Genomic DNA, 24,767 nt, shown 5'->3' on the forward strand with positions numbered 1-24,767 from the left:
GTGTCTTTGCTTTTATAAATCTCTGCCTTTTAATGATGGCTTCAAGGCTGAGGGGAAAAAGGACCATTAAACTCACTGAATAAGTTAATGGGGCAGAGAGAATCTATTTCGGAGCCACCCCAGGCTATTTTCCTCTGGAGCTAAAGCCTGAATAAGCAAAAAGAAAAAATTAAAACCGTAGCGCGCATTGCCAATAAATAACCCCCAGTGTAATCTCTCAGCACCCAGGACTTCATTTGCAGAGATGTTATAATGCAGATCACTTGTAAAACACGTCTGGCCTCAGAGTTCCCCCTGCGGAGGCAGCTGGGCCTCTTCAACTACCCAGGTCCTTCTCTCCCCAGAAGAGAAGGAATGAAGTAAGGGTGGCTCTGATCTGGGCTGCAGGCCCTTTAGACATCGAGGTGAGAAGATGCCCCCCACAAATGTCAGCACACGAAAACAGAGGAGGCCCCAAGACCCTCCAATCCCCCAGCTGTAGAGAGTCCCGGATTCACTGTCCTGAAACTCACAATCCCCTCCTTCCTCTGCACAGGCCAGCCACCCACCCAGCATCTGGGTTTCTCTGGGCCTGGACAGCTCCACCTCCCAAGAAAAGTCTCCTCCTCCTCCCATCCTCCCTCCCCAGCCCCTCTTCCTCCCCTGACTTCCCACCCTCACCCCAAGCCCACTCCCCGCCCACTCCTGGGAGAACAGTGCCTCCCTTGAAGGAAGCCAGAAACAAGACCCTGAGGGCCGAGAAAGCACAAATAATTAAATAAGTCAGCACTCCTGTTGGTAAATGCTGAATCCCACTAGACACACGTTGTTTACTCTTTAATATTTAAACATGTTAATTAAATCTCTGAATAAACAAATAGATGTTCGCAAGTGGCATTCCTGACTCAGAGCTCCTTCCCGTATGGGCGGGCCGGGCCTTCCTCCTGGGCCACCGACTGAGGGCAGATGAGGTTCAGGCCTACCGCCCCTTCGCGGGCAGTCAGGTCAGGCAGCCTGGACCCACCGTCACGGGGTGGTCTCCACCTCCCATCCAGCCACATCTGCCTCTCTCACGACCCAAGGCTCCCGCTCGGCTCCCCTGACCTTGAAAAAGTCCCACGACCTCTAGGTTCCCTGCATAAACTCCCCTAATTCATTAATCCATTGATTCATTCATTTATATGTGGCTCCAGCCCTGATTTAGCCAGGCAGCTGCTGAGCACTGGGAAAAAAGTAATAATCAAGACTGGACCCCAGGACTTCCCTGGTGATTAAGACGTCACCTTCCCATCCAGGGGGCGCAGCTTCAATCCCTGGTCCCAAACGCCTCTTGGCCAGAAACAAACAAAAAAAAACGAAACAGAAGCAATGTTGACATAAATTCAATCAAGAGTTTTAAAATGGTCCACATCAAAAAAGAAAAAACTTAAAAAACAAAAAAAGACCAGACCCCAGTCCTCAACAAGCTCACAACAGTTCCAAGAAAAAGTCTACCTCCTTCATCCCTGCCTGGCCTGGCCCCTCCCTACCTCTCCAGCCAGAAGAAGATCCTCAAGCTCTTTAAAGTTTCCCATGCTTTCAGGGCCTCCCTCACACCATTCTCTCATTCTGGAGTAGCATCCATTGCATGGGTCGCCCACCATGGGTCTAACTCACGCTTCAGGTTTCAATTCAGTGGTCCCTTCCTCTGGAGACCTTCTCCACATGCCCCAGCTATCTGATCCCACGAGCCGGTAAGCTTTCTCCAACACATTTATTGTACCGATTTAAGCTGTAAATTGAATCAACTCCTGTTTAAAAGGAAAAGGCTTCCAGAGCCTCTCACTACACTCAGATTAAAGCTGAAACCCCTTCCTGTGGCCTGCAACCCCTCCAACCTCACCTGCCTCACCCCTCCTCCTTGCTCACTCCATCCCACCTGCCCTACCCTCCTCCAGCCTCTCTCCCATCCCAACAACATCTAGTCCATCCCCAACTCAAAAAGAGTTTGCCAGAAAATTCCACCCTTGGGGATATTCCCGAAGCTCTGCCTCCTGTTCACTCTTCAGATAAGAGCTGGACTGTTACTTCCTCCTGGAGCTGCCCCACCCCAAACCAGGAGCAGCGCCCACTTCCCATCTCCCAATCAAGCTTCTCATCTCACCACTCTGCTCAGTTCCTTTCTAGAACTTACGGCTCTCTGACACTATCTGAGTGATTTATATCAACAATGATGGCCCCTGCCCATTGAATTTCCAGGCCACAAGACACTTTATCTGTCTTGTGCATCATTGCATCACCAATGTGAAGGAATGAAGCTTGTTTGTGTCCCCACCCATGGCCACACCACTTAACTGTGGACCCTGAGAGGCAGGACCAATCTGGCCGGTGCTACAGCCCTGCGCTCAGCACCTACCTCAGATTGGGAGGTGGGCTGGGGTCCCCTCACACCCCATGTCTGAGTACTCAGCAAGCAGGGAATCATTTCGGAATGACTTTTTTTTTTCGGCTGCATGGCATGCAGGATCCTAGTTCCCTGACCAGGGATTGAACCCATGTTCCCCGTAGTGGAAGCGCATTCTTACCCACTGGACCACCAAGGAAAGTCCCCTGGTTACATCATGTCAGGGGGGAAATGCAGAACCAGGGCTGCTGTCTGGCCTTCATCTGTCCATGGCACACAGGACCCAGCCCAGCGAACTGAGTGGGGCCAATTGACTAGGATGATGGGGAACACGAAGGAAAGAGGCCAACCCCAGGCCAGAGAGCACCACACGCCTGCCCGTCCCTGGCTTCCACGGTGCCAGAGAACACGGAGCTCTGAGAGAACCAGGACCGTCCTTGGGCTGTGGACACCAGAAGGTGCTCCCGAGGAGAGCGCCCTGCTCTTTCTGCCGGCTTCAGCCCTGCTCCCGGGAACAGCAGCATGTCACAGCAGAAACCCCACAGGCTCTGAGTCAGACGGGCTCCCAGCCCTGCCCCCTACCAGCGGGGTGACCTTGTCACCCCGTGCCCCTCAACTTCTTCATCTGCAAGACAAAGATACAACAGCACCTGTTTCGATGAGTCATGTACATGTGTCTATCCTAACCCAGATCCATCAAAAGCAGCCCCATTGTGTAGACGGGTGCAACCACTCTGGCAAAAGATCTGGCAGTGTCTTAGAAAGTTAAATATCATCCAATCCAGAAATTCTACTCCTGGGGACAGACCCAAGAGAGATGAAAGTGTTTGTTCACAAAAAGCCTTGTGCTCGAATGTTCAGAGCGGATTTACCCATAACAGTCCAAAATTGGGAACAGTTAGGGTTCCAACAACTAGGAGACTAAACAAACTCGGGTATTCCATGGAATACTACTCAGCAATAGACAAGAACAGCCTGCTGTTGTCTACAACATGAATGAACCTCAAAAACATGTTGCTAAATACATACTGTGCGTTTCCATTTATATGAAGCTATAACTCAGATAAAAGCAATTTACAGTGGGAAAATATCAGAATTGTGGCCACCTCTAGGGAGATGGGGGCAGAGACTCGGGAGGGGATTGGGGGGAACTTTCTGGGTGAAGGGAAATCACCTAGATCTTGCCAGGTTTGGGTTCCACAGGTGTATACATTTGTCAAAACACAGAATAAACACTTGCAGTTCACACATTCCATTGACTAGAAATACTACCTGCAGTGAAAACAAATACTGAACTCTAGCGTAATGATATACACACAAAAGTGTTCGGGGAGAATATAGAATACTAACATCTACAATTTCTTCTGAGGTGCATCAGAAAAACAGGGAGGGTGGAAATGAGTGGCTAGAAGGACTAAGAGAAGGAGAGGCCTTATAACAGAGCAAGTAAGTGAAATATTAATTGCAGACTCCAGAGGGTGGGTATATGGCTGTCCACTGTAAAAATTTTCAGCTTTTCTATAGGCTTAAAAATTTTCATGATGAAATGGTAGATATCGGAGAATCCTACTTACTTGCACGCCCCAAGGAAAGATAGGATCACTGACTCAATGGACATGAATTTGAGCAAACTCCAAGAGACAGCCCGTGCGGTAGTCCACGGGGTCACAAGGAGTCAGACACAACTTAACAACTGAACAGCAATAACAAGAAACAAAGGAGAGCAATTTCACAGCCCCATTTCGAGGACGTTCTTCCTTCCTGTAAACGGATCACTGTACGCTGTGGTCCCAGCCCACTGAGACTTTTGATGGGGGGAGCGGGTGTCTAACTTGGTGGTGACACAAATCAGGTACTCACCGGTAATTGCTGAAACAATTAAACTAGCCAATTCATAAGAGAGACAGTGCATCGTGTGTTTGATACGGGTTATTTTCCGATTTCCACCTGCAGTCTGCTAAACATCAGACCACCAGAGAGCTGTCCTCGGGGCCCTTTTCATACTCGGCACTGGCTCCCTTTTACCCCCTTGTTTCTCCTATGAATGCACAACCTCCCCCACAGGGCTCCTTGGCTCACAAGGGCCAAACAAGCAGGTATGTTTAAAGCACCAGCAGCCAGAGGCACCAAAAAATGAGGACAATTCAGCTTTTCTGCAGTCAAGAAGTCTAAGACTCTATTTTCATTTCAGCAGACATGCAAACTGTCTGTCTTACGGCTGTTTTAGGGCTTCCCTGGTGGCTTAGATGGTGAAGAATCTGCCTACAATGCAGGGGACCCTGGTTTTATTCCCTGGGTTGCAAAAATCCCTAGAGAAGGGAATGGTAATCCACTCTAGCACTCTTGCCTAGAGAATCCCATGGACAGAGGAGCCTGGCAGGCTGCTGTCCATGGGGTCACAAAGAGTCAGACATGACTCAACAACTAACACACACACATGGCTGTTCTAAGCTGACATGCATCCCCCCAAAATTCATAAGCTGAACTCCTAAGCCCCAGTACTTCCAAATGTGACTCTACATGGAGGTAAGGTCTTTAAAGAGATAATTAAGTTAAAATGGGGTCATCAGGCTCTAATGCATTATGACTGATGTCATAAAATGAAAGGATTTAGGACAAAAACACAGAAAAGACCATGTGAAAACACAAAAGGATATGGCCATTGGCAAATCAAGAAGAGAGGCTTAACGTTGGTTCTATTTTAACTACAAATCTAGTGGGCGTGGTCATCTTTTTATTGCTTGAAGCTTTTCAAGTGTCATCTTAATAGAGAAAAAACAAAGGATTATACATTAAACACCTTTTTATCCATCACCTGGAATTAATACACATTACCATTTTGTCAGATGCGAAGGTCTCCCAAACAGAAGGAAAACATCACAGATGAAGTTAAGAGTCCTGTGTTTACCCTTTACTTCCCCTTCCTCTCTTCCTATAGAGAAGCCTCTCCTGAAATCGCTCTGTATTCAGCCCATGGTCTTATCTTTTTACTACATATCTTTGTATATAAACAGTATATTATATTGGTCATTGTGGTTTCTTTAAACTGAAGTATAGTTGATTTACAACGTTGTGTTAATTACAGCAAAGAGATTCAGTTATACATATATACATACATTTGTTTCTTTTCTCTTCCATTATGGTTTATTATGGAATATTGAATATTTTACATATATGGTATGTCATTTTGCAACTTGTTGTGTTTTTTTTTTAAGTTTAACCAGGCTATTACACAGAGAACAGGGTTTTTGATACAACAGCTATGCAGGATTCCAGCCAAATGCACACATGATTCCTCATCCCTTTCCCTCCTGAAGACATGGTGAGCTGGTTCCCAATTGGTTTGCAATGAACATGGAACCATGGCCTCTGAAGTCAGCCTGGGTTTGAGTCCTAACTCTGCCATGAACAGTTATGGTCTTACTCAAGCTCTTGCATCTTTCAGCCTTAATCTCTTCATTTGTGAAATGAGAGCAGTTCTTCGCTCACAGGATGTGTTAGTCGTTCAGTCATGTCTGACTCTTTGTGACCCCGTGGACTGTAGCCCACCAGGCTCTTCTGTCCATGGGATTCTCCAGGCAAGAATACTGGAGTGGGTTGCCATGCCCTCCTCCAGGGGATCTTCTGGACCCAGGGATCAAACCTGCGTCTCTTGTGTCTCCTGCAGTGGCAGACCATTCATACAATGGTGTGGATTAAATGAGACGCTACATACACTGCCTGGCCCAGAGCAAGGGCTCAAAACCAGCCGCCTTGACCTACTGTGTGTCTCAGAAGCTGAAAAGATAGAGCAATCAATAAACACAAGTCTGGACAATGAAGACCATCTCAACAATGGGGCCGGTGACAGGCAGAGCTCAGGTGGACAGGATGAAGGCCAGAGGGCTTCCGGGCAAGACAGTGGCCTGAGCAGAAGAATAAGAGTAGGAAACGCTTGGGGATGTTTCAAGAATGCCCAGTTGATGAGTTTGGCAGGGGCAGACAGTTCTCATGGGGGAAGAACAGGAGGCAAGACTAGGACAGATCCTGAAGCCAGAACACGAACGCCGAAGGCTCAACCTCATCCCGGGAGCAATTAGGACCCGACAGGTTCCTGAGCTGCAGTCACCGAATTTACCTCCCTGCCGCCCAAATAGTTTTTTAAAGTCAACTTTGAGCCTGGGAGGCATTCCAAAAAACAGCTGTTCTTTCATTTCTCAACTGCATATCAGATGACATAGGTCAGAGTATGTTCAGTCAAGCCCAGCCCTGCTGGGAAAAGGTGAGTGGGGGTCAAGGTCAGGACGGAGCCAAGCAGCATTTGGGGGGAGTGCAGAGAGAAGAGACAAAAGGGAAACAGAAAGAGAACCCAGCACCCGGGGGAGCACCACCAGAACATGCTTAGGGGAGGGTAGTGTTCTTCAGGAATAACATATTCAAACATTCCACAGAATGGCAAACTTCTTAAAGGGCTTCCCATGTGGGGCAGGGGTAAAGAACCTGCCTGCCAATGCAGGAGACGCAAGTTCAATCCCTGGGTTGGGAAGGTTCGCTGGAGAAGGAAATGGCCACCCCACTCTAGATTCCTCTCTGGGAAATCCCATGGACAGAGGGCCCCGGCAGGCTACAATCTGTGGGGTCCCAAAGAGTCGAACACCATTGAGCACGCATGCAAACGCCATAAAAGCCTTATGTGGAATACCACACCAGCTCTGACCTCACTTCAGAGAGCACAGTTTGAAAGCTGCCAGTGTGACAGCCGTTCTGGAAGTGTGGTCCCCGGGCCAGCGGCGTCCGCCTCACCTGGGCACTGATGAGAAATGGCCTCCTCTGGCCGCATCGCAAATCTTCACAGCGGAATCAGACACTCTGGGCCAGGGTCCAGCAGCCGGGGCTTTGGCCAGAGGACGCACACAGAAGCGTGAGGACCCCCAGGGTCTGACCCCTCACCCCTCCTCCCCACAGGGTCCACCCCCCGAGACATCCTTCTGCAGCCTCGGGGCTCCCTAACCTTCCACCCCGTCCACAACCCCCACGTTAGAAGTATGAGAGGTCAAAGCCGGAAGAGGAATCAGAAGTCACCCGGTCAAGCCCGCAAGATGAAATATAAGAAAACGGAGGCTCAGAGACGGCCAGTGCCTTGCCCAGACTCACCCATTGAGTCCGTGGCCGTGATGGGACAGACCGCACAGACCACTCCATCCTGCCTCAATGCCCTCACTCAGAGGACGTTCTCAGGATGTGGCCAAGACACGTGCTCCCATGAAATTCAGGGACGCCGAGCTCCACTGGGCCCCAGGGCCGCTCCTGCCCCACCCACCTCCCCGGGACCAATGTCAGAAGCAGAACACTGCAGAACCCACTGTGCCTTACTGGCCAGGGGTGATGGGAGCTGTGGGGGCGGGGCGCTGGGTCTAGGACTAAAGCCACGGGACTGGCGGGGGTAGGTGGGCAGGAACTGAGGGGGTCTGTGACACAGGGTGGGTGGGTGGGGGGGTGTGAGCAGGGGCTTCAGAGCAGACCTGCTGATTCAAACCTCAGCTCAGCCACTTCCTGATCTCGTGACCCAGGACAAGTGTGATAGCCTCTCTGTGCCTCAGTTTCCCCACCCATAAGATGAAGATGCTAATGCTAACCTACCTCATTGGATTGTGTTGAGAGTGAAACAGGATTAAAATCAGACTGTCCCATATATAAAAGATTGTGTATCTGTGTGCAACTGAGCCACTCTGCTCTACAGCAAAAATCAAATGACACGATAAATCAACTATACTTCAATTAAAAATAAATTTTAAAAAAACAGACTGTCCTGAGAATAGCACCTGGGACCTGGTCACTGCACAGTGCCTGCCCTCCCTGTCATCAGTCAAGTTTCCCTAGAAGATTCCTCCAGCAGCTGCTCTGCTGAAGGTAAAGCTGGGGCCCACAGAGGCATGGGAGCCATGAGAACAAGGTGCCCTGTGCTCCAGGCAGGTGTGGGCACCATCCACAAGTTAGGATCTGCGGTGGATCTGCAAGACATTCTGGCAGGAATAAGCCCGTTCCCATTCGACAAGTCTCTCTGGAGTCCCTGTGAGGTGCCGGCTACGGCCCTCTGCACCCACAGGGAGGAAAGGTTCAGGACCCTGATGCCAGCCAGGGCACGCGGGCGCCACTCCCAGAGAGTCTCTGCGGGACTAAGATGCTGGCTGAGCACCCTCTCTGCCCAGTGACCCTCCTGGGCATGTGAGGGCAGGCACCTGGGAAGTAACAGGGTGGCGTTCCAAGGTCAGAACACTCCTGATCAGAGTCCAGGAAACAGGTGAGTCACCTGCCAGTAGCAGGGGTAGGATGGGGAGAAGCAAAGAGTAGAGTGGCCGTTTCCATGGAGACAGGACGGGGCCCTGGATCACGATGCCTGCAGGAGGGGTAAGCCGGTCCTCCTCCCCTGCAGCTTCCCCAGGCCCGGGCCTGGCTCCGAGTGGAGAAGGGCAGCCCCCGATGGGCTGGGCAGAGGGTCAGCTGGGTGCTGCGAGGGGGAAGCTGGGCTCAGTCCTGGACCAACATGTGCAGCCAGTCTTCACTTGCCCTCCCAGGCGCTCACCCCATCCCCTGACCCACACCCACCCCATCACCCTCTGACGGAACGTCTCCCAGGAACTCGGCCTGGGGGCCCAAGGGGACCTGGCCACACACTCAGCACCCTGGTCCACATCCCCAGAGCCCAGAGGTCAACTCCAGGTGGAAAGAAAAGGGGCTTGACCTTGCACATCTTGTAACTATGGGGAGAATACAGACCCAGCTGCCCAGTAAGAACTGCCTGCCTTTTTCCCAGCTCTCACAAAAGGGGCCAGCCCAGCAGCGGCTCTCAAATAAACATGCTGAATAAATGCAGAAATCAGGAAATGAGCGAGTGCCTGGGGAGAGGCTCAGCGATACCTCATGGAACCCGATGTTCTTGGCTTCCTCCCTCTCCAGCTCACTCCCTCCCCCAGGGTGCCCTGGGGTCACCTTCCCCGCCCCCCGGGGCCCCCAAATCTCTGTCGCTTACAATCAGAAAGTGACAGGAGAAGAAACACAATTCTCCTCTCCTGATTTCTGTTTGCTGCTTCCCCTACGATCTCGCGGGGCCTCTGTGGACAGACAGCAGGACGCTGAGTCAAGGTCACGGCCAGGGCCACACCCTGACTGCCAGCTCCACTGTGTCCAATCAGATGGACTCGAAAGCAGGTACACCTAGAATTTTTAAATCTCCATTTAGAAAAAGCCGTCCCCTCTCCTCCTGGGGAAGCTCTATTTTCACATCTCTGCTTTTCTTTCAAATTTTCCATTAAATACGTTTTCTAAAATTCTTCCCTGCTTCTCTCGAGACAGCCCTCCGAGCTATAGATCCCCTGACTAATGCGGGTCACCCTGACTTGATTCTGAACTCCAAGAGAGAGGGGCCACGGCCTTCTACGTTTGAGGGTCCCATCCCAAGGCTGAGCACCGTGCCTGGCACACAGCTGGAGCCTGGGGCGGGGACAGAAAAGGGTTGGCCCCTTGTTTCCTGGGCCTGCCAGCCCAGCCAGTGCCTCCGCCCATGCTTCCCCAAGAGGCCAGAGGCTGGCCGGGCCTAGGCAGGTGAGGCAGGCAGCTAAACATCTGGGCCCCCATAGTCCGGGGCCAGACACAGCTCAGCCTCCACGGTGAGGGAACACACACCAGCGCCAGGTCCCTATTGACGGTCTGTTATGCACTTGGAAGTCAGTTCTTTGAAAAGACAGAGAACAAGGCCTCTCCCTTCAACTCCCACCCAGGGACAGACACCCCCAGAGGACACCAGAGCCTCCTAGGCAACAGGGAACTCTTCGGCCACAGGCCACAGGCTCCAGAAAGCCAGGCACCTCTTTCCACGTCCTCCCCTTCACTGCCAGGGGCTGCCAGGAGCCCTCGCTCATTCCCAGGGCCTCCAAGACAAGGCTTCTGCCGAGGGACTAGGACTCCACCCCGCCCCCTCCCCATTCCTCATGTTATTTCCCACTTGGTGTCTTGTCGCCACATTTGTTAAAATGACTGCCACTTAGGAGGTGGCAAGGAGTCAGAAACACAATCTGGAGCAAAGCTGATATTAAATAACTTCCTGAGCCTGGCGCGTCTGCCAAGGCTCCCTCCTGGATCTCAGGTGGATAATGAAGAAGCTACAAATGATAAGGAGCCAGCAGCACCCCAATTCCAGCTTCACAGCCACGCCTCCGTGGGGGGAAGCCCCTTCTTTCTCTGGGATGGACTTTCTGCACCAGGAAAGCCTAAAGTAAATCCTTCCCATGTCATCCCACACCCCTAGACACACACATGCCCGTGCACACACACACACACACACACACAAACGCATACGCTGAGTAAAGGATATGAAATAATGTCTGACACTCAAACCCAAGCTAGACGAGCCCTCCCCATCAACCAGACCAACCATTCACCCCCACCCTGCTTTCCAGATAAACACACAGAGTCTCAGAGATCCTGCATCTCATCACTGAGCCCAATCAGATAGACCCAGGATGAAAGCATCTCAAGACGAGTCAACACCCAAAGACAGCACCAGGAAGGATCTGGCTGTTGGATGCCGGAATTGGCTGGCTACAATGAAGTCAGGCAGCTACACAGGTGTGATCCGCAGGTGGGGCCTCATGCCATCGACCCAGCAGCAAACATGGCCCATTGCCGTCATCACACTTGTGTCCTCAGAGGACCATCTCCAGCTGCTGGCATCAGAAGGGGAGAGAATTCAACTGATGGGTCCTCTGATGCCTGATGCAGACTCAGTCCTCTCTGCCCAATGACGCCCACCGCCGCCACCCCGCCAGGTCAGAGGACACTGCTGTTCTCGATTCCGGCCACTTGGTGTCACTGCTGCCCCTAATGAACTGGAACCATAGCCTGCTCCTTGGGGAGTAAAATGACCCACCCACCCCCCTATCGCTCAGGTGAACAGGATCCCATAAACATATCCTGCACTGTGCCCTAACTTCAGCTTTCTTCCAGAAACAAAGAGATGGTCCATCATGGAGTATCCAACATGTTCCAGGCCGTTGACACACATCATATAATTTAATCCTCACAGGAACACCTCCCAGCAACACCTGACTTTGCAAGTGAAGAAAATGAGACCCTTAGAAATTAACTTATTCTAAGCTTAAAAAAAAAAAAAAAAAAAACAAGCAAAAAGGAGGACAAGGATTGGAACCTGAGTTTGACAGCAAATTTCATGACCATTCACTACACGCTTTGGCCTCCCTTGAGACACCAGACTCGGTGCTGGGGGTTCAGGTTGAATCAAGTTGGCTTGCCATGCTCCTCAGAGGTGCTGGGAGGAAACGATGCGCAGTTTTGTTCAAAGGCACAATCATATTTGTTGCTGTTGTTTCTTCGCTCAGTGGGGTCTCATTCTTTGCGACTCCAGACTGTAGCCCGCCAGGCTCCTCTGTCGGTGGGATTTCCCAGGCAAGAATACTGGAGAGGTTGCCATTCCCTCCTCCAGGGGGCGTTCGGACCCTGAGATAGAACCCATCTCTTCCATGTCCTCCTGCTGTTGCTGCTGTTCAGTAGCTCAGTCGTGTCCACCTCTTTGCAACCCCATAGATTGCAGCACAGCAGGCTTGCTTGTCTATCACCATCTCCCAGAGTTCGCTCAAACGCATGTCCATTGAGGCGGTGACGCCATCCAAGGCCGATTCTTTACCCCTGAGCCACCCGATGAGCATATTAGAGCAGGATGAATAGCGCCTCCTTCCTTGCAGAAATCGTGGTCTAGTGCCCTCTTGTGGCTGAACATGGAACTGGAATGAATGTGCATGGAAGGCTCTTAATGGGAGGGATTGGTAGTCACTCCTTTCCCATCGAACTTACACTGTTTCTCCCAGGGCTGGTCCTGGAGCCCCATCTGTAGCTGACAAGCCTCGTCAATTAAAATTACCGGAAGAGAATCTCCAGAGAGCCAGAAGCGACACTGGACAAGAAGAGCAGCAAAACCGCACTGAACAACAGCTGCAAGGGGCTCGGTGCCCCTGAGTTTCCCTGCATGGAGGGTCCTGGCACCTAAACTTCCAAGGCTGAGGAGTGGGGCAGGCAGGCACAGCCCCTTGGTTTCCCCATTGATGCTATCAGTAGCAAACATGACGGTCTCCCTGCTCTTGAGCCGACAAGTGCCTCAGCCACGCTGTCACTTTCCCAAATACACGCCACCTTGATCATTCTGCTGCCTCCCTAGACTCTGGTCCAGGTCCCAGCTCCTCTCTATTCCCACTTTTCACAGGCCCAGAAATAACCCTGCCCTTCACCTTGGAGAGACTTGACTTGTACATTTGCCAGTTTGGCCTCTGCGTACCCACCAGATCCCAGGCACCTACTGCAACATCATTTAATCAACTGCTCTAGGAAGGTAGATCTAGGAAGTGTAAATTTTCAGATGAAAAGCTGGACGCTCAGAGAGGTTAGGTAACCTGCCTAAGCACACACAGCAGCATCCGCCACAGCGCCAGGATTTAAACTGAAAGTGATCTGGCCCAAGAAGCCACTACTCTTCCTATGACACTGAGTTGCCTTTCAGACAAAAGAGCCATTGAAAATCTCAGGGCTCAAGAATTGTTCTAATGGAAGATCTAGTTTTAAAAGATTAATCCAGGGTAGGACAAACTGAGAAAGTAGTGTTGACATATATACACTATCGCGTGTAAAACAGATGACTAATGGGGATCTTCTCTACAGTACAGGGAGCCCAGCCTGCTCTGTGATGACCTAGAGGGATGGAGTGGGCGAAGGGAAGCGCAAGAGGGAGGGAAGATACTTACAGAGAGAGAGAGAGATAATGACTGATTTATGTTGATGGATGGCAGGGACCACTACAATATTGTACAGCAATTATCCTCCAATTTAAAATTTTTTAAGAAAAAAATAAATAAAAGATGAATCTGGTATGGTGTGTAAGATGGGCTGGGAGGAGGAGGGACTGGACTCAGGAAGAGCAGATGAGGGTCATTAAAAGTATCCACGCCTGTGGGGTGATGTTCTGGAGAATGGTAATGAGAAGAAGAAAATGAAAGAGACCAGCATTAAGAGTTCTACACACACACACAAACGCATGTGCATGTTCTCATCAAAGTCTTATCAGTATTATTTCCAGTGAGGAAACTGTGATCCCAAAAGTAGCCAGCCCAGGATCACACAGTTGGGAAGAGGCAGGGTTGCGAATGCAAGCTTCATTTCGCAGGTGCCACTCATAAGCAAGGTTGTACAGGCAAATAGTCTTCCACCCAGTAGGACAGCGATAAATGTTGTCTTCATCCCTGGTCCTCAGAGGATCAGACTCAATAAAAAGTATCAGAAATAACTAGATGGGGAAAGACTGACCACAACATAGAGGGTCCTACCTGCAGCCTGGGGTCCAGCAGCAGGAGATGGCCCCCAGGGCAGAGCTGCAGGCCCCACTACAAAAGTGGGAGATCCCGTCTCCAAAACGGGTAACCGTGGGACAAGGCTCCTCCATGAACCAACAGTGCACAGGACAGGACAGCACCTGCTCACATATGAGAACGCCTGGAGCAGCCGGAGGAGAGCCCAAAGCGTGCACGGGGCAGAAGCAGGCCCCGGTGGCTCAGTGGGAAAGAATCGCCTGCCAATGCAAGAGGCATGGGCTCCATCCCTGATCTGGGAAGATCCTTGGAGAAGGAAATGGCAACCCACTCCAGTATTCTTGCCTGGGAAATCCCATGGACAGAGGAGCCCGGTGGGCTACAGTCCATGGAGTCGCAAGGAGTCGGACACGACTTAGCAACTGGACAACGACAACAAGCCAGTCCAGGGAGGGCCCAGGGCCCCGGTTTGCAAGGCACGTTGATACCCATCAATGTAGATGGGTGTCTCTGAGAACAGTGACGGTCTAGAGAGGTGAGAGACAGCACCAAACTCTCACGTCTGGTAAATATCAGGGCCTTGCACTTCCTGAGCAGTTACCGGGTGTGTAAGTAATGCCAATGCTTAGGAGTGGGACGGGGCGGCGGTGGGGTGCGGGGAGAGAAATGGGAGAGATGCCTTGGAGGTCACAAGGCTCCCTTCTTCCATGACACTAACCCCACAGCGTGGCCGTCTGTCAGCCTCTCTGTGTCCCCAGCAAGACTGATCTTCCTGGGCAGGAACCATGTCCTGTTCATTCATCTCCATTACCCCTGAGCAGATGCAACTGACCCTCCTGCTGCTGCTAGGACAGACTTGGAGGGAAGGAGGGCGCGCCAGCCGACATCCTTCACCCAGGGCACTCTCCTAGCCACCTCCCGGAGGAAGCTCAGGTGAGGAGACTCACGTGCCTGGGCTGCAGATACGAGGCAGGCAGGACCAGCTCTGCCGAGGGAGGCCCCGCCTAGGGGAGAGACCGACCTCCCTGCTCAAGAAAGGATCTGCAAGCCAGGCCAGCCAGTGAGCATCTCGCTGGACTAGAGAGCCGCAACCCCAGCTCCCGTCAAAAGCAGCCGCCAGCCGCGGACCGTCTCGTGCGCAGCACTGCCCTCTGGTGGCCACCGGGAGCCTAGACGCAGACGATCTCGGCAGGCAGGAAGCCAAAGGCGTTAAGGCTTGTTTACGGGGACCTCAGTCGTGATGTGCGGAGAACGCGGAAGAGATGCAGTTGTGCGTGCGCAAAGACGCCCCCGATGCGCGCACACAGCCCGTTTTACCGTGGGAGGCAGCCCAGATTAGGACTGCGAGTCTAAGACTGCTCCCTTCATCCCCCTTCTCTTTGCAGGAGGCTAAGGGTTCCTTTCCCTGCCTCTGGGAGAGCCTAGATCCCTCAGCCCCAGAGCAGATGCTGGCAGAGGGCGGGAGGACGAGAGCCTCACCAGCTGGGGAGGCGGCCTTGCGCGTTCTGGTCTCGCTGTGCTAGGAACTCGCTGGGTGACTGAGTCCGGTCTACTCATTTCTCTGGAGCCTCAGGTTCCCGCTCTGTAAAACTAGATTTGGCCCCAATTGTTTCTGAGCCCCTTTCCAGGTCAGATGATTTATGGTTCAAAGTCTTGATCTTTTCCCTTAATTCAAAAACACTCCCGGACATCTAGAAATGGAACCAACCAACATGGCGCCCTAGCGCTTGGGAGCCCATGGAGTGTGTCTGTGATCACCCCGGCCTGGCAGTGACCCCGAGAGGGAGACCGGCTCCAATTTCTAGAGGCGATCCCAGCTCCCAGAAGGGGGAACTGAGGGGCTCCCGGATGGGGTGAACTCTTCAAGCCAAGCAGCAGCAAAATGGGGTGTTTCCACAGATTCCTGCCCTGCAGCCTCAGCAGTTTGCTGGAACCCCAGCTCTCTCCGTGGGGACACCGGGAGCCACCCCCCATGTTTATCCCTTTAGACAGAGCATCCCTGAGCAAGGGGGACGGAGACACACCGCAAGAGTAAGGGTGTGCATGAGCTGCTCAGCCCTGTCCCGCTCTTCGCTCTCCCAGGGACTAGCCCGCAAGCCTCCTCTGTCCATGGGATTCTCCAGGCAAGAATACTGGAGTGGGTTGGCCATTTCCTTCTCCAGGAAGAGAAAGGGTAGAGGGAGGTCAAGGCTGCTCATTTGAGGAGGAGGCAAGAGAAACATCAGGAAGAACTAGAATTCACCCTCCAGGAAGATGCTCTGAACATCAGCTTCTAGCTCAAGATGGAGACACCAGACATCCCCTTGTGCTCCGCATCCAGTGGCAGCCTTAGAACTCCAAACCTGGCCTGGGAGAAGCCGCCCCGCCCTCCGCTCTCCCATCCAGGCTGTCTCTGGCCATGGGCAATCGGGGACACAGTCCTGCTGACCGTGTCTCAGCCCAGAGTGGAACTGGCAGGGACCCAGCGGCCAGCTTCCTGAATCCCCGCCAGTCTCAGCTGGCACCTGGTCTCCTGGGGGAACTGACCTGACCTCAGAAACCGGGACACCAGGAGGTGGCCAAGGAGGTCTGGGGAGGGGGCTTGGCTGAGACACGGCCTCAGGGAGGCTGCTGTTGGGAACAGATCAGGAGGACTCCACCTCTCCCCCATCATTACAGCCTGTCTGTGTCAGCGCTGGCCAGGACGGACTGGCCAACACAAGACCCACCACTCTCTGATTCGCCTTCCTCTCCAAGCCCAGCCAGGGGAATTCTCAGTAAGGGAACCGGAACATTAAAAAGGATCCTCCTAAACCTTCATAAAAGCATTTTTTAAAAACCTTTTATTTTATGATTAATTTATCTGGATGGTCATAGATTCATGAATGCATGTGTATAGCAGTATATATTCACATGCATAACAGTACTGCAAAGGAGTATAGGTAATACTAAATGTCATACTCCTTTGCCGCTGATTGGTTGTGTGAAAGGAAGCAGGTCACATGCCAACTCTGGACTCATTTTTCCCATCTGTAAAATGGGATTCATAATAGTGCTTATCTCATAGAGTTGGTGTGAGGCCATGATGGGGTATATATTACCTCCAAAGTGCTTGGAATAGTGTCTGGAACATAGTAAGTGCTCAGTAAACACCAGCTGTCATGAGTTACCATGTATTGGTAGCTTTCTCTTTACCGGGCATTGACGTAGGCCACTGACTCTCAAGAGTGCGGCTATGAGGGTAGTTGTAATTATTATCCTCATCTCACAGAGAAGGCAACTGAGGCCCAGAGGAGGGAAGGGGTTTGTCCAGAGCTAGAAAAAGGCCAGGTGTCGGGGAGCTGATGGGGACACCAGTTGCCAGCTTCTACTCCCTACCGGATGATTCTATCTGGGGACAGAATCCTGAATCTTCCACCACCCAAATGGGGCACACTTCCCATGGGATAAGTCAGATGCAGGGACAGGGGCAAAGGGGAGGTCAGAAGGACAGGCTCCAAGCCGACTGTGCCCACAGATCCTGGAGCCCTGTATGTAAAAAGAGCTCAGCAGAGGCCTCCCGGAGCTCGGTTCTAATTGGCGTGGGCTGCAGGCTGCGAAGAGCCTGGGGCTGCCAGCCTCGCATAGTTGCTGCCTCTGGGGACCCTGGATTTGGAATCATTGCCCCAGAGGGAGACACAGTCGTGGGCGAGGCTCTGGCTTTGACAGAGTGCCCAGAGAGGGTGCCAGAGCCGAGTGGGAGAAGGCGGGCTGGCACCAAGGTGGGCATATCCTCCAGCAGCCCAAGGCCCACAACTCCCTGCCCCTCTCTCTGCCTCTCCTGGGACCCGCAGGGAATGTAAGGGAGAAGCCCACCCAAGAGGTCCCTCCCAGCTCTGAATTCCGGGGAGCCCTGCCCTCAGGGCGTAGGCAGAAATGTGAGGATCCTCGTGGGGGTTCCACTGGGCACTGGGCTTCTGGAGTCTCCATCCCTGATGGTCTGATGAGCCAATCCATCAAAGAGGGGCTGCCGGCATGCCGGGCCCTGGAGAGTTTGTGTTTCTCAAAGCAGAGGCCAGTGAGGCTCAAGGGATGATGGATGACCTGAGCTGAGGGCTCAGGGGGTCACTGATAGAGCTGAGGGCCCAAGTCCAGCCTCGACTCAGGCCACACTTAGACCCAGCTGCCAGGACACTCAGCTGCCCTCCACAAGGCCCTCCCAGATGGGCCGCTGCCTTAATGCTGCCCCTAGGCAGAAAAGGAACTTTCTGGATAAAAAGGATCTGCTTCTCCTTTCCCAACAGCCAGAGGGTGTCCAGCTGCAGGGCACAGCTGTGGAAAGAATGCCATGGAGGGGGCATGGTTGGGGGCTGGGGCGGGGGGCTCAAGACTCTTCCAGATCTTTCCTTCTGTGAGACACTCGAGTTCTGCCCTTCATTTTGTTTGGTAAATCGAGACAATGGGGCTAATAATCCCTGCTTCTTCAAGGAGCTGTGGCAAAAATAAATGCAACAACTGTAAGCTGGAAAGCAAGACAGAAATGAATGGGGTGGATTCATGGAGGTGAAGGATTTGCTACAAGCGACAAAGGGCAGGACGCGGAGGGCTACTGGAGACTGTCTTTCGAACGCTGGCCTGGCCTCGGGTCTAGGGGGCTCTAGGAATCCTGATCCCCCTGCCAGCCAGCCCGCCCCCTCCTCCCACACTGCTGCGCCCTCTGCCAATTCATCAACCCTTCCTTGGGACAGAGCCAAGAAGGGGAGCCAGGGCTTCAGGACCACCTCTCCTAATGCTGGCCCAGGCCCTTCCAATCCCAACAGCGGGCCCTGAGCTTTTCTAATTATGCATGCTTAAGCAATAAAAATTTCATCATGTAACCTCCAAACATGCCTATTTACTAAATTATATGCTTATACATCTTCCATCCATACATTAAATATTAAATATTCCCTTTTCTCAACGAGAATAACTTGAAATAGAAGTTCTAACGTTTTCTTCTCACACCCAGCAGAGGCCCCTGCTTGGGCAAGGAGCTGGAGCTTGGCAGGGGCTATCTCCCCAGCTTGAGCTCACGGTACAGAAGAGGGGCTCATGAGAGGCCTCCAGTGAGAGTCCACAGGCTTCGGTGCATTCTTGCTAAGCGTCACACTTAGTCTTGGCAGGTGACCCCACACTGGGGAGCCCAGAGTCCTCCAGAAGTGGATGGGGAAGGAAGGGGAGGACAGTGGCCAGTAGCCAATGGCCAGCAAGGGGGCACCTGCTCCCCTCCTCAGGGTGGCGTCATGGGGGTCAGCACCAAGCCCAGGGCTGGTGTCCTTAGAAGTGGCCTAGCAGAGCCTCCTCGGACTGGTCCTTGGGCCCTGGAAGGGCACACCTCCAAGCTGGAAAGCACACTGCCCCGTGCTCTCAACTCACAGCTGAATTTACAGGCTCAGAAAGGCTACAGTCTTCTATCGTGGTCCACAGAGGGTAAGGGACAGTCTAGGGGGGTTGACTAGAAAGGCATGTCCCATCCCTTTCTCTAAGCCTACCCTTCCACTGGCCAACTGGACGCCCCAAAGGGAGGCTGGAGATGGTGTCTGTGGTCCCAGGATAAGCCACTGGACGTGGCCCTCGAGATGCGGGACCCCAGGCCGCAGCAGAGATGCCATAAACCTGGGGTCAAAGGCCTCCCTAAGGGAGGGTCACAGGTTACCCACAGTCTCAGCAAAGGGTCAGCTGGGGCGGGGGCCGAGTCCACCCCCGACAGTCAAAGAGGAGGGGGCAGCAGGCAGAGACCAGTAGGGCAAGGGTGGAGGTGGCATCAGGCCCGTCCCCCCACACAGCCTCAGCGCTCCACTTCCACTACGCAGAAGCGGGTCTGCCACTCGCAGGATGCTGAGCCGACAACCAGGTTCCAGGCTCAGCCCTCGGGGGGGCCAGGACAAGCTCTCGCAAAGCTAGGGCCAGGCCAGGCTGGTTTTACCCAAGCCTGTCATGTGCTTGGTCCCCTGGAGCTGCAGGATGGATGTCCTGGGCCCCAGGTGCTCCTCAGAAGACTGAGCTGGGCTCAGGGCTCTGGTTCCAGGGAGGGTCCTCCAGGGAAGGCCTGGAACCCACCTCCCACTGCCTGGCGTCCACACAAAAGCTCAGGACGTCTGCAGCCCAGGGTCCCCAGCTTCTCTCCAGGACTATACCCACTCCCCTGCTACATCTCACCCCCAAAGCCCTTCACATCTCTGCCTACCTCCCTCAGGCCTAGCCCCAGTTTGGGGGCTCCTGACTGAGCCCCATGATGGCTCCCACCGCTGCCTGCAGTCCGGCTTTCACTGGTAATTGTCCAGGCTGGCTCTGCTCGTGACCCTCAGGAAGACAGAATCAAGGAGTCAGTGCAGCAGCAAGCGAAGTCCCAAATGATCCTTCACCCAGACAGCGGAGGGCCTTCGGGGAAGGCAGGGGAAATAAAGGGACCAGAGCCCCGGAAACGCCAGGGGCCCCGCTGTGGCTCAGGGCCCCAGCCAAGAGCCCGCGTTCTTCTCAAACCAAAGAACAGCCAGCCCAGAGATGCCGCCTTCTCCCCCTGGTCTTTGTAACAGCCCGAGGATGCACGGGTCCACCCCAGCCCCAGGCAGGCCTGGTCTCCAGACGCCCAGACGGCCCCCTCCCCGCCACCACCCTTCTGCCTTTGTGACGTCAGAGCCGGGTTGGGCGCGGCCGCGCACGGACCCTTCAGGGTAAGGTTACTGCATGTCAGGAGCTTAAACCACAGAGGTTCTGGCCTCCTGAACAGGAAGAGGCCAAAAGGGAGGGCGCTTGGGGAGGGATGGAGGTGAGACTCACACGTCTGTCTTGAGGCCTTGCATCTGATCTCCTCCTGACGCTGGCGGGGCTGCCACCTCCCCATCAGAAGCACCCTCAGTCAGCCTCCCACGGGGGAGGCGGGAACCAACCCACACGCCAGCCCAGAGAGGAAGGACCACAGGAAATCTCCAGTCCCTCTGAAAACTCAGGTGTCATCAGTTCAGCACCTGGAGAAACCTCAGGACCCCAGAGCCCCGGGAACAGGCCGGTGGCTGGGTGGCAGTCGCCCCTGATCCCTTAGCTAGAGCTGCACGTGCTCCAGCCTCTTCCTCAGCCCCCGGAGCCTGTCCAAGCTGCACCCCCAGACATAGCAGCATTAAGGGTTTCAGGCTGATGGAGGGCTAGGGGACCCCTTGACACCATATCTCTGATACCATCAGACATCCAAGGAACACATTCCTTTCGAGCAAAGCCCAGGTTCGGAGTGAAGCCCCCCTCCCAGATCCCACTAAAGGAAGGCCCCCTCTTCTGCCTGGAGGGCTTCTCTCTGCCCTCAAGCCTCCATGCGCAGCCCTGCAGAGTGGGGGGCCTGGGCTTTGAGGCGGGACCTCAGCCCTGCAGAGGTCTAAGCCTGGCTCACTGCTTAGGGCTGTGCGCCCCCAGGAGCCATTTGGCAGCCTGAGCCTTCATCATGGGGTAAGATACAGAGGGTGACATCTGCTTCCCAGGGCGAGCAGACCTCCCCTCCTTCTCTCCATGGTCCTCTGCCTCCAGGCCAGGAGGCTGGACTCCCCCAGTTCAGTCAATACCAGCCATGGATATAACAGGGCACTGGGGAGAAGATGGGGTGAGGAAGGGTCATCCCACCCGTGACCTCTGACCTTCCCCCACCTGCCGCTCAGCACAGCTCCTGTGGGAATCCAGTCGCCTGGCTCTGAGGTGTTGGGGTGTTTTCAAGGAAAGGAGTCCCAACTCCCAGGTAAAGAGTTTGAGTCCTGAAACAAGGATGGAGACACTCACAGAGGGACTCCCAATCTACTCCTGGCTCCCTGTCCCCCCAGCTGCCCTTTTGGTCCTTCAATGGCACAGGGAACAAGAAGCCACTTCCTCCCTTCTCATCACTGACCTTTCCAGCAGTCCCTTCCTAGACCCTCCACCTGGAAAGAGCAACCAGCTCTTCCCTATCGAACTGCCTCCCCAAGCTTCATTTTTTCAGAGGGACCATTTTTCAGAGGACCGCTGCGTGGCCATGAAAAGCCTACGTGATTGTGACCCTCCCTGCCTCCCACTGGCTTCCTACAGAGACGCACATCCTTGGAGCAGAGAACAGATTGAGTGAAGCTCACCAGCTTCCAGAGACCCACAGTGGGCACCCGGGGCACCATCTCTCCAGCTCTTGACCCACCCAATCCCCTGGAAATCCCCAGGTCCAGCTCCTGAGCTCCTGAACCCACTGCTAGGCTCGCCTGAAACTCCTCCACCCCACCTCCACACACACCCCCGCCCCACAGTGTACTTCCAAGGCAGAGTTTCCCTGGCAATCTCACTCCCACCCTCCTTGCTGCATCCTTAGGGAGGCTGAGATGCTGTGGCCTGCAGGTGGGAGAGGCTGCGCTGGGTCCATCCTGTTTTCCCCTGCCCTCCCCTCCACCCCACCCTTGGCTGTTTATTTTGTCACCCCAGGGCCAGCTGGGTTGAAGGTGATGAGGTTGAGGGGCGGGGGTGAATGGTCCAGCCAAGATATGGGCCAAGCTTATCTCCTGGGCCAGGATTCAGGGGGCACCTCCTGAGCTGCACACTTCCCTCAAACTGTTAGCTGCAAGAACGCGTTTGGAGTCTCCATTAACCCAAGAGGGCTGGTGGGCTTGGGAGCGAGCAGGACCACAATTCCTCCCAGCTTTATAGCCCCATCGTGCTGGGGGCCAAGGCACAGGGAGGTCTGATGCCTAGGAGAACAGTTCCCCCGGCCGAATCCGCCCAAATGCCTTCCTCAGACGCCAGCCGGCACTTCAGTGTCAACCCTTCTCAGCATCCCACCCACTTTGCGGGTCTCCAAGGAGTGGGGGCCTTGTTGGGGGGGGGGAGATAGGCGAGAGCTATCTCCTGAACCCTCCCTATGCCATCCACACCCTTCTCTGGATGGTAGGATTGGGGGGGGGGTCACCTGGCTGAGGTCAGTGGAAGAGAATTTGGACAGGCTCCCCCTCTCTGCCCGGTGTCTGACCCCCACCCCTACCAAAGAAAAATGCCACCCCCCAAAAAAAGAGCAGGCCACCATAGGTCTCACTCAGATGGGGCAGAACCAAGCAATGCCAATCGGAGTTCGATTTCTCGAATAAACGATCACAGAAGAAGCCCCATCTCCCAAACACGCAAGCCTTCCCTCCTCCCTTCAGCAGCCTGACTCGGAATTACTGGAACAGTTATCAAAGCTCAAAGAGGAACGGGATCTGTAGGCGCCGAGATGCAGATGAGGGTGGGAATCAGGGGGTGGGGGGTGGCTGTCTCGGAAATGCCCAAAATGGGGTGGGAGAGGGCGGGCGAGAGGGAAGAGGAAGGGGTAGGCGTCCATGGCTGCCTCGACAGGTCCAAAGTCTCCCAGCGAGCAGCCAGCTTCCAACTTGTTTACTTGACGGCGTGTTTTGAGGTTTCAAAGCGGAAAGAGTCAAACCTCTCGGCTGAATCGAGAGCAGTCCCTATCTGTCACCTTTCCTCCCGGCTAAGCGCTGCCGCCGCCGCCACTGTCGCTGCCCGGCGCCGCTGCCAGGGAATCGAACCTCGTCTACTTAATTCCACTTGAGCGTGGCCAAACTGTTGCTATTTAGTGGGGGGCCAAGAACCCGATTCACACCCTCGAAACGAGCCGCAGCGGGTGGGGGGAGGGGGCGGGAGCCGGGTCCCGCGTGCCCCGGCCGCTGGGGTCCTCTCGGGGGAGAGGCACACTCACGCGCGCGCGCGCGCGCGCGCACACACACACACACACACACACGCATCGCCGGATCACGCCTCGCCAAGGCCGGAGTCACCTGGAATACGCAGCCCGGGAGCATCTCCCGAGCCAAAGCGAGCCTGACGCGCGCCCGGCAGGCGGCGGGCAGCGGGCAGCGGCGAGCTGGGGCGGGCGGAGGGCCGGCTCCCGGCTGCGGGCCGGCGGGCGAGAGGGAGACGCGGAGCGAGGGGAGAGGCGGCGGGGCTGGGGAGCGGCCGCCTGACTTACATGGAAGTGATATTCCTTGAGATGTCCGTGATGTTGATGCTGGCGTTCCCATTGCTGTTCCCTGAATCCTGCCCTTCCAGGAGCGGGAAGAGGTTCCCATCGTCCGGCCGCCGGCAATTGATCTCAGTCTTGCTGCAGACACAATTTGCAGGGCAAGCCAACACGGAGCCCACATAGTCCAGCCAGACGCTTCCCAGCAAGAAAATCCGCCAGAAACTACACTTGGCTGGGCAAAGAGAGACATCCATCTCCGATCGCTGCTTCTAAAAAAGAGGAGGAGGAGAGGAGAGGGGGTGGGGTGGGGGGAGTGGGGAGAGCTGGGGGGGGGGGAAGGAAACAAAGACGGCGAGGGAGGGGGGAAGGGGGAGGGGGCCTCTGCCTTTGAAACGCCGTGCGATCAGATGCAAAATCCTTCAGCGTCTGAAACCATCGCGGCCGCCGCCGCCGCCGCCGCTGGGTGGGAGCCGCGGGGAGCGCCTAGTGGCGCGGTCTGCCTGGCATGGTGGCCGGCTCGGCGCTCGCCGGCTCGCCGGGTCCGGTGGCTCGAAAAGCGAGCCGACTGCTCTCCGACTCCGAGACTTTGCAGGGTGGCAACAGACGGTGGGGAGGCAAAAAAGAAAAAAAAAGGCAAAAGGAAAATATGGTGCGAAAGTCACCAAGTCCCACCTACTGGGCAGAATTAAAACGGACACACCTGCAAAATACACACACTCACACACACTCACACATCCACACACCCGGCGCCGGGAGGAGGAGAAGATGCAGTCGGAGCCGCAGCAGCCGCCGCGAATGGCTCGCCGCGCGCCTGCAGAAATGCACAAGTGCTCCGAGCCTTACGAAACGCACGGGTTATCGGAGCGTCTTCCTCGGCCCCCTCCCTCTCTCCCCCTCCCTCTCACCCCCTCCCTCCTCCTCTCCCCTCCCTCCTCGCGGCCTCCTCCACCCCCCGCCCCCCGCCCCGGCTGGGAGCGGCAGGAGAGCGGAATCTCCCCCCTCCCTCCCACTCCCACTCCCCTCCCCACACCCCGCTCCCTCTCCCCGCCCGTCCTCTCCCCTCCTCCCCACCCACCCACCCACCCACTCGCCGGCTCGCGGCGCTCGC

At 54.6% G+C, this 24,767-nt stretch overlaps 1 protein-coding gene across 2 annotated transcripts in view; it reads right to left on the minus strand.

Annotated features, from left to right (window-relative positions):
* Positions 1–23,919, minus strand: part of NTRK3 (neurotrophic receptor tyrosine kinase 3) — a 311,334-nt gene extending 287,415 nt beyond the window's left edge. For both annotated transcript variants that reach the window (XM_065906036.1, XM_065906035.1), the window contains exon 1: positions 23,666–23,919. In XM_065906036.1, coding sequence (XP_065762108.1) covers positions 23,666–23,913 — 248 coding nt within the window. In that variant the 5' untranslated portion in view covers positions 23,914–23,919. The remainder of the gene's footprint in view (positions 1–23,665) is intronic.
* Positions 23,920–24,767: the final 848 nt, after the last annotated feature.

The sequence above is a fragment of the Muntiacus reevesi genome, chromosome 15, assembly GCF_963930625.1.
Source record: "Muntiacus reevesi chromosome 15, mMunRee1.1, whole genome shotgun sequence".
NCBI classification, from domain to species: Eukaryota; Metazoa; Chordata; class Mammalia; order Artiodactyla; family Cervidae; genus Muntiacus; species Muntiacus reevesi.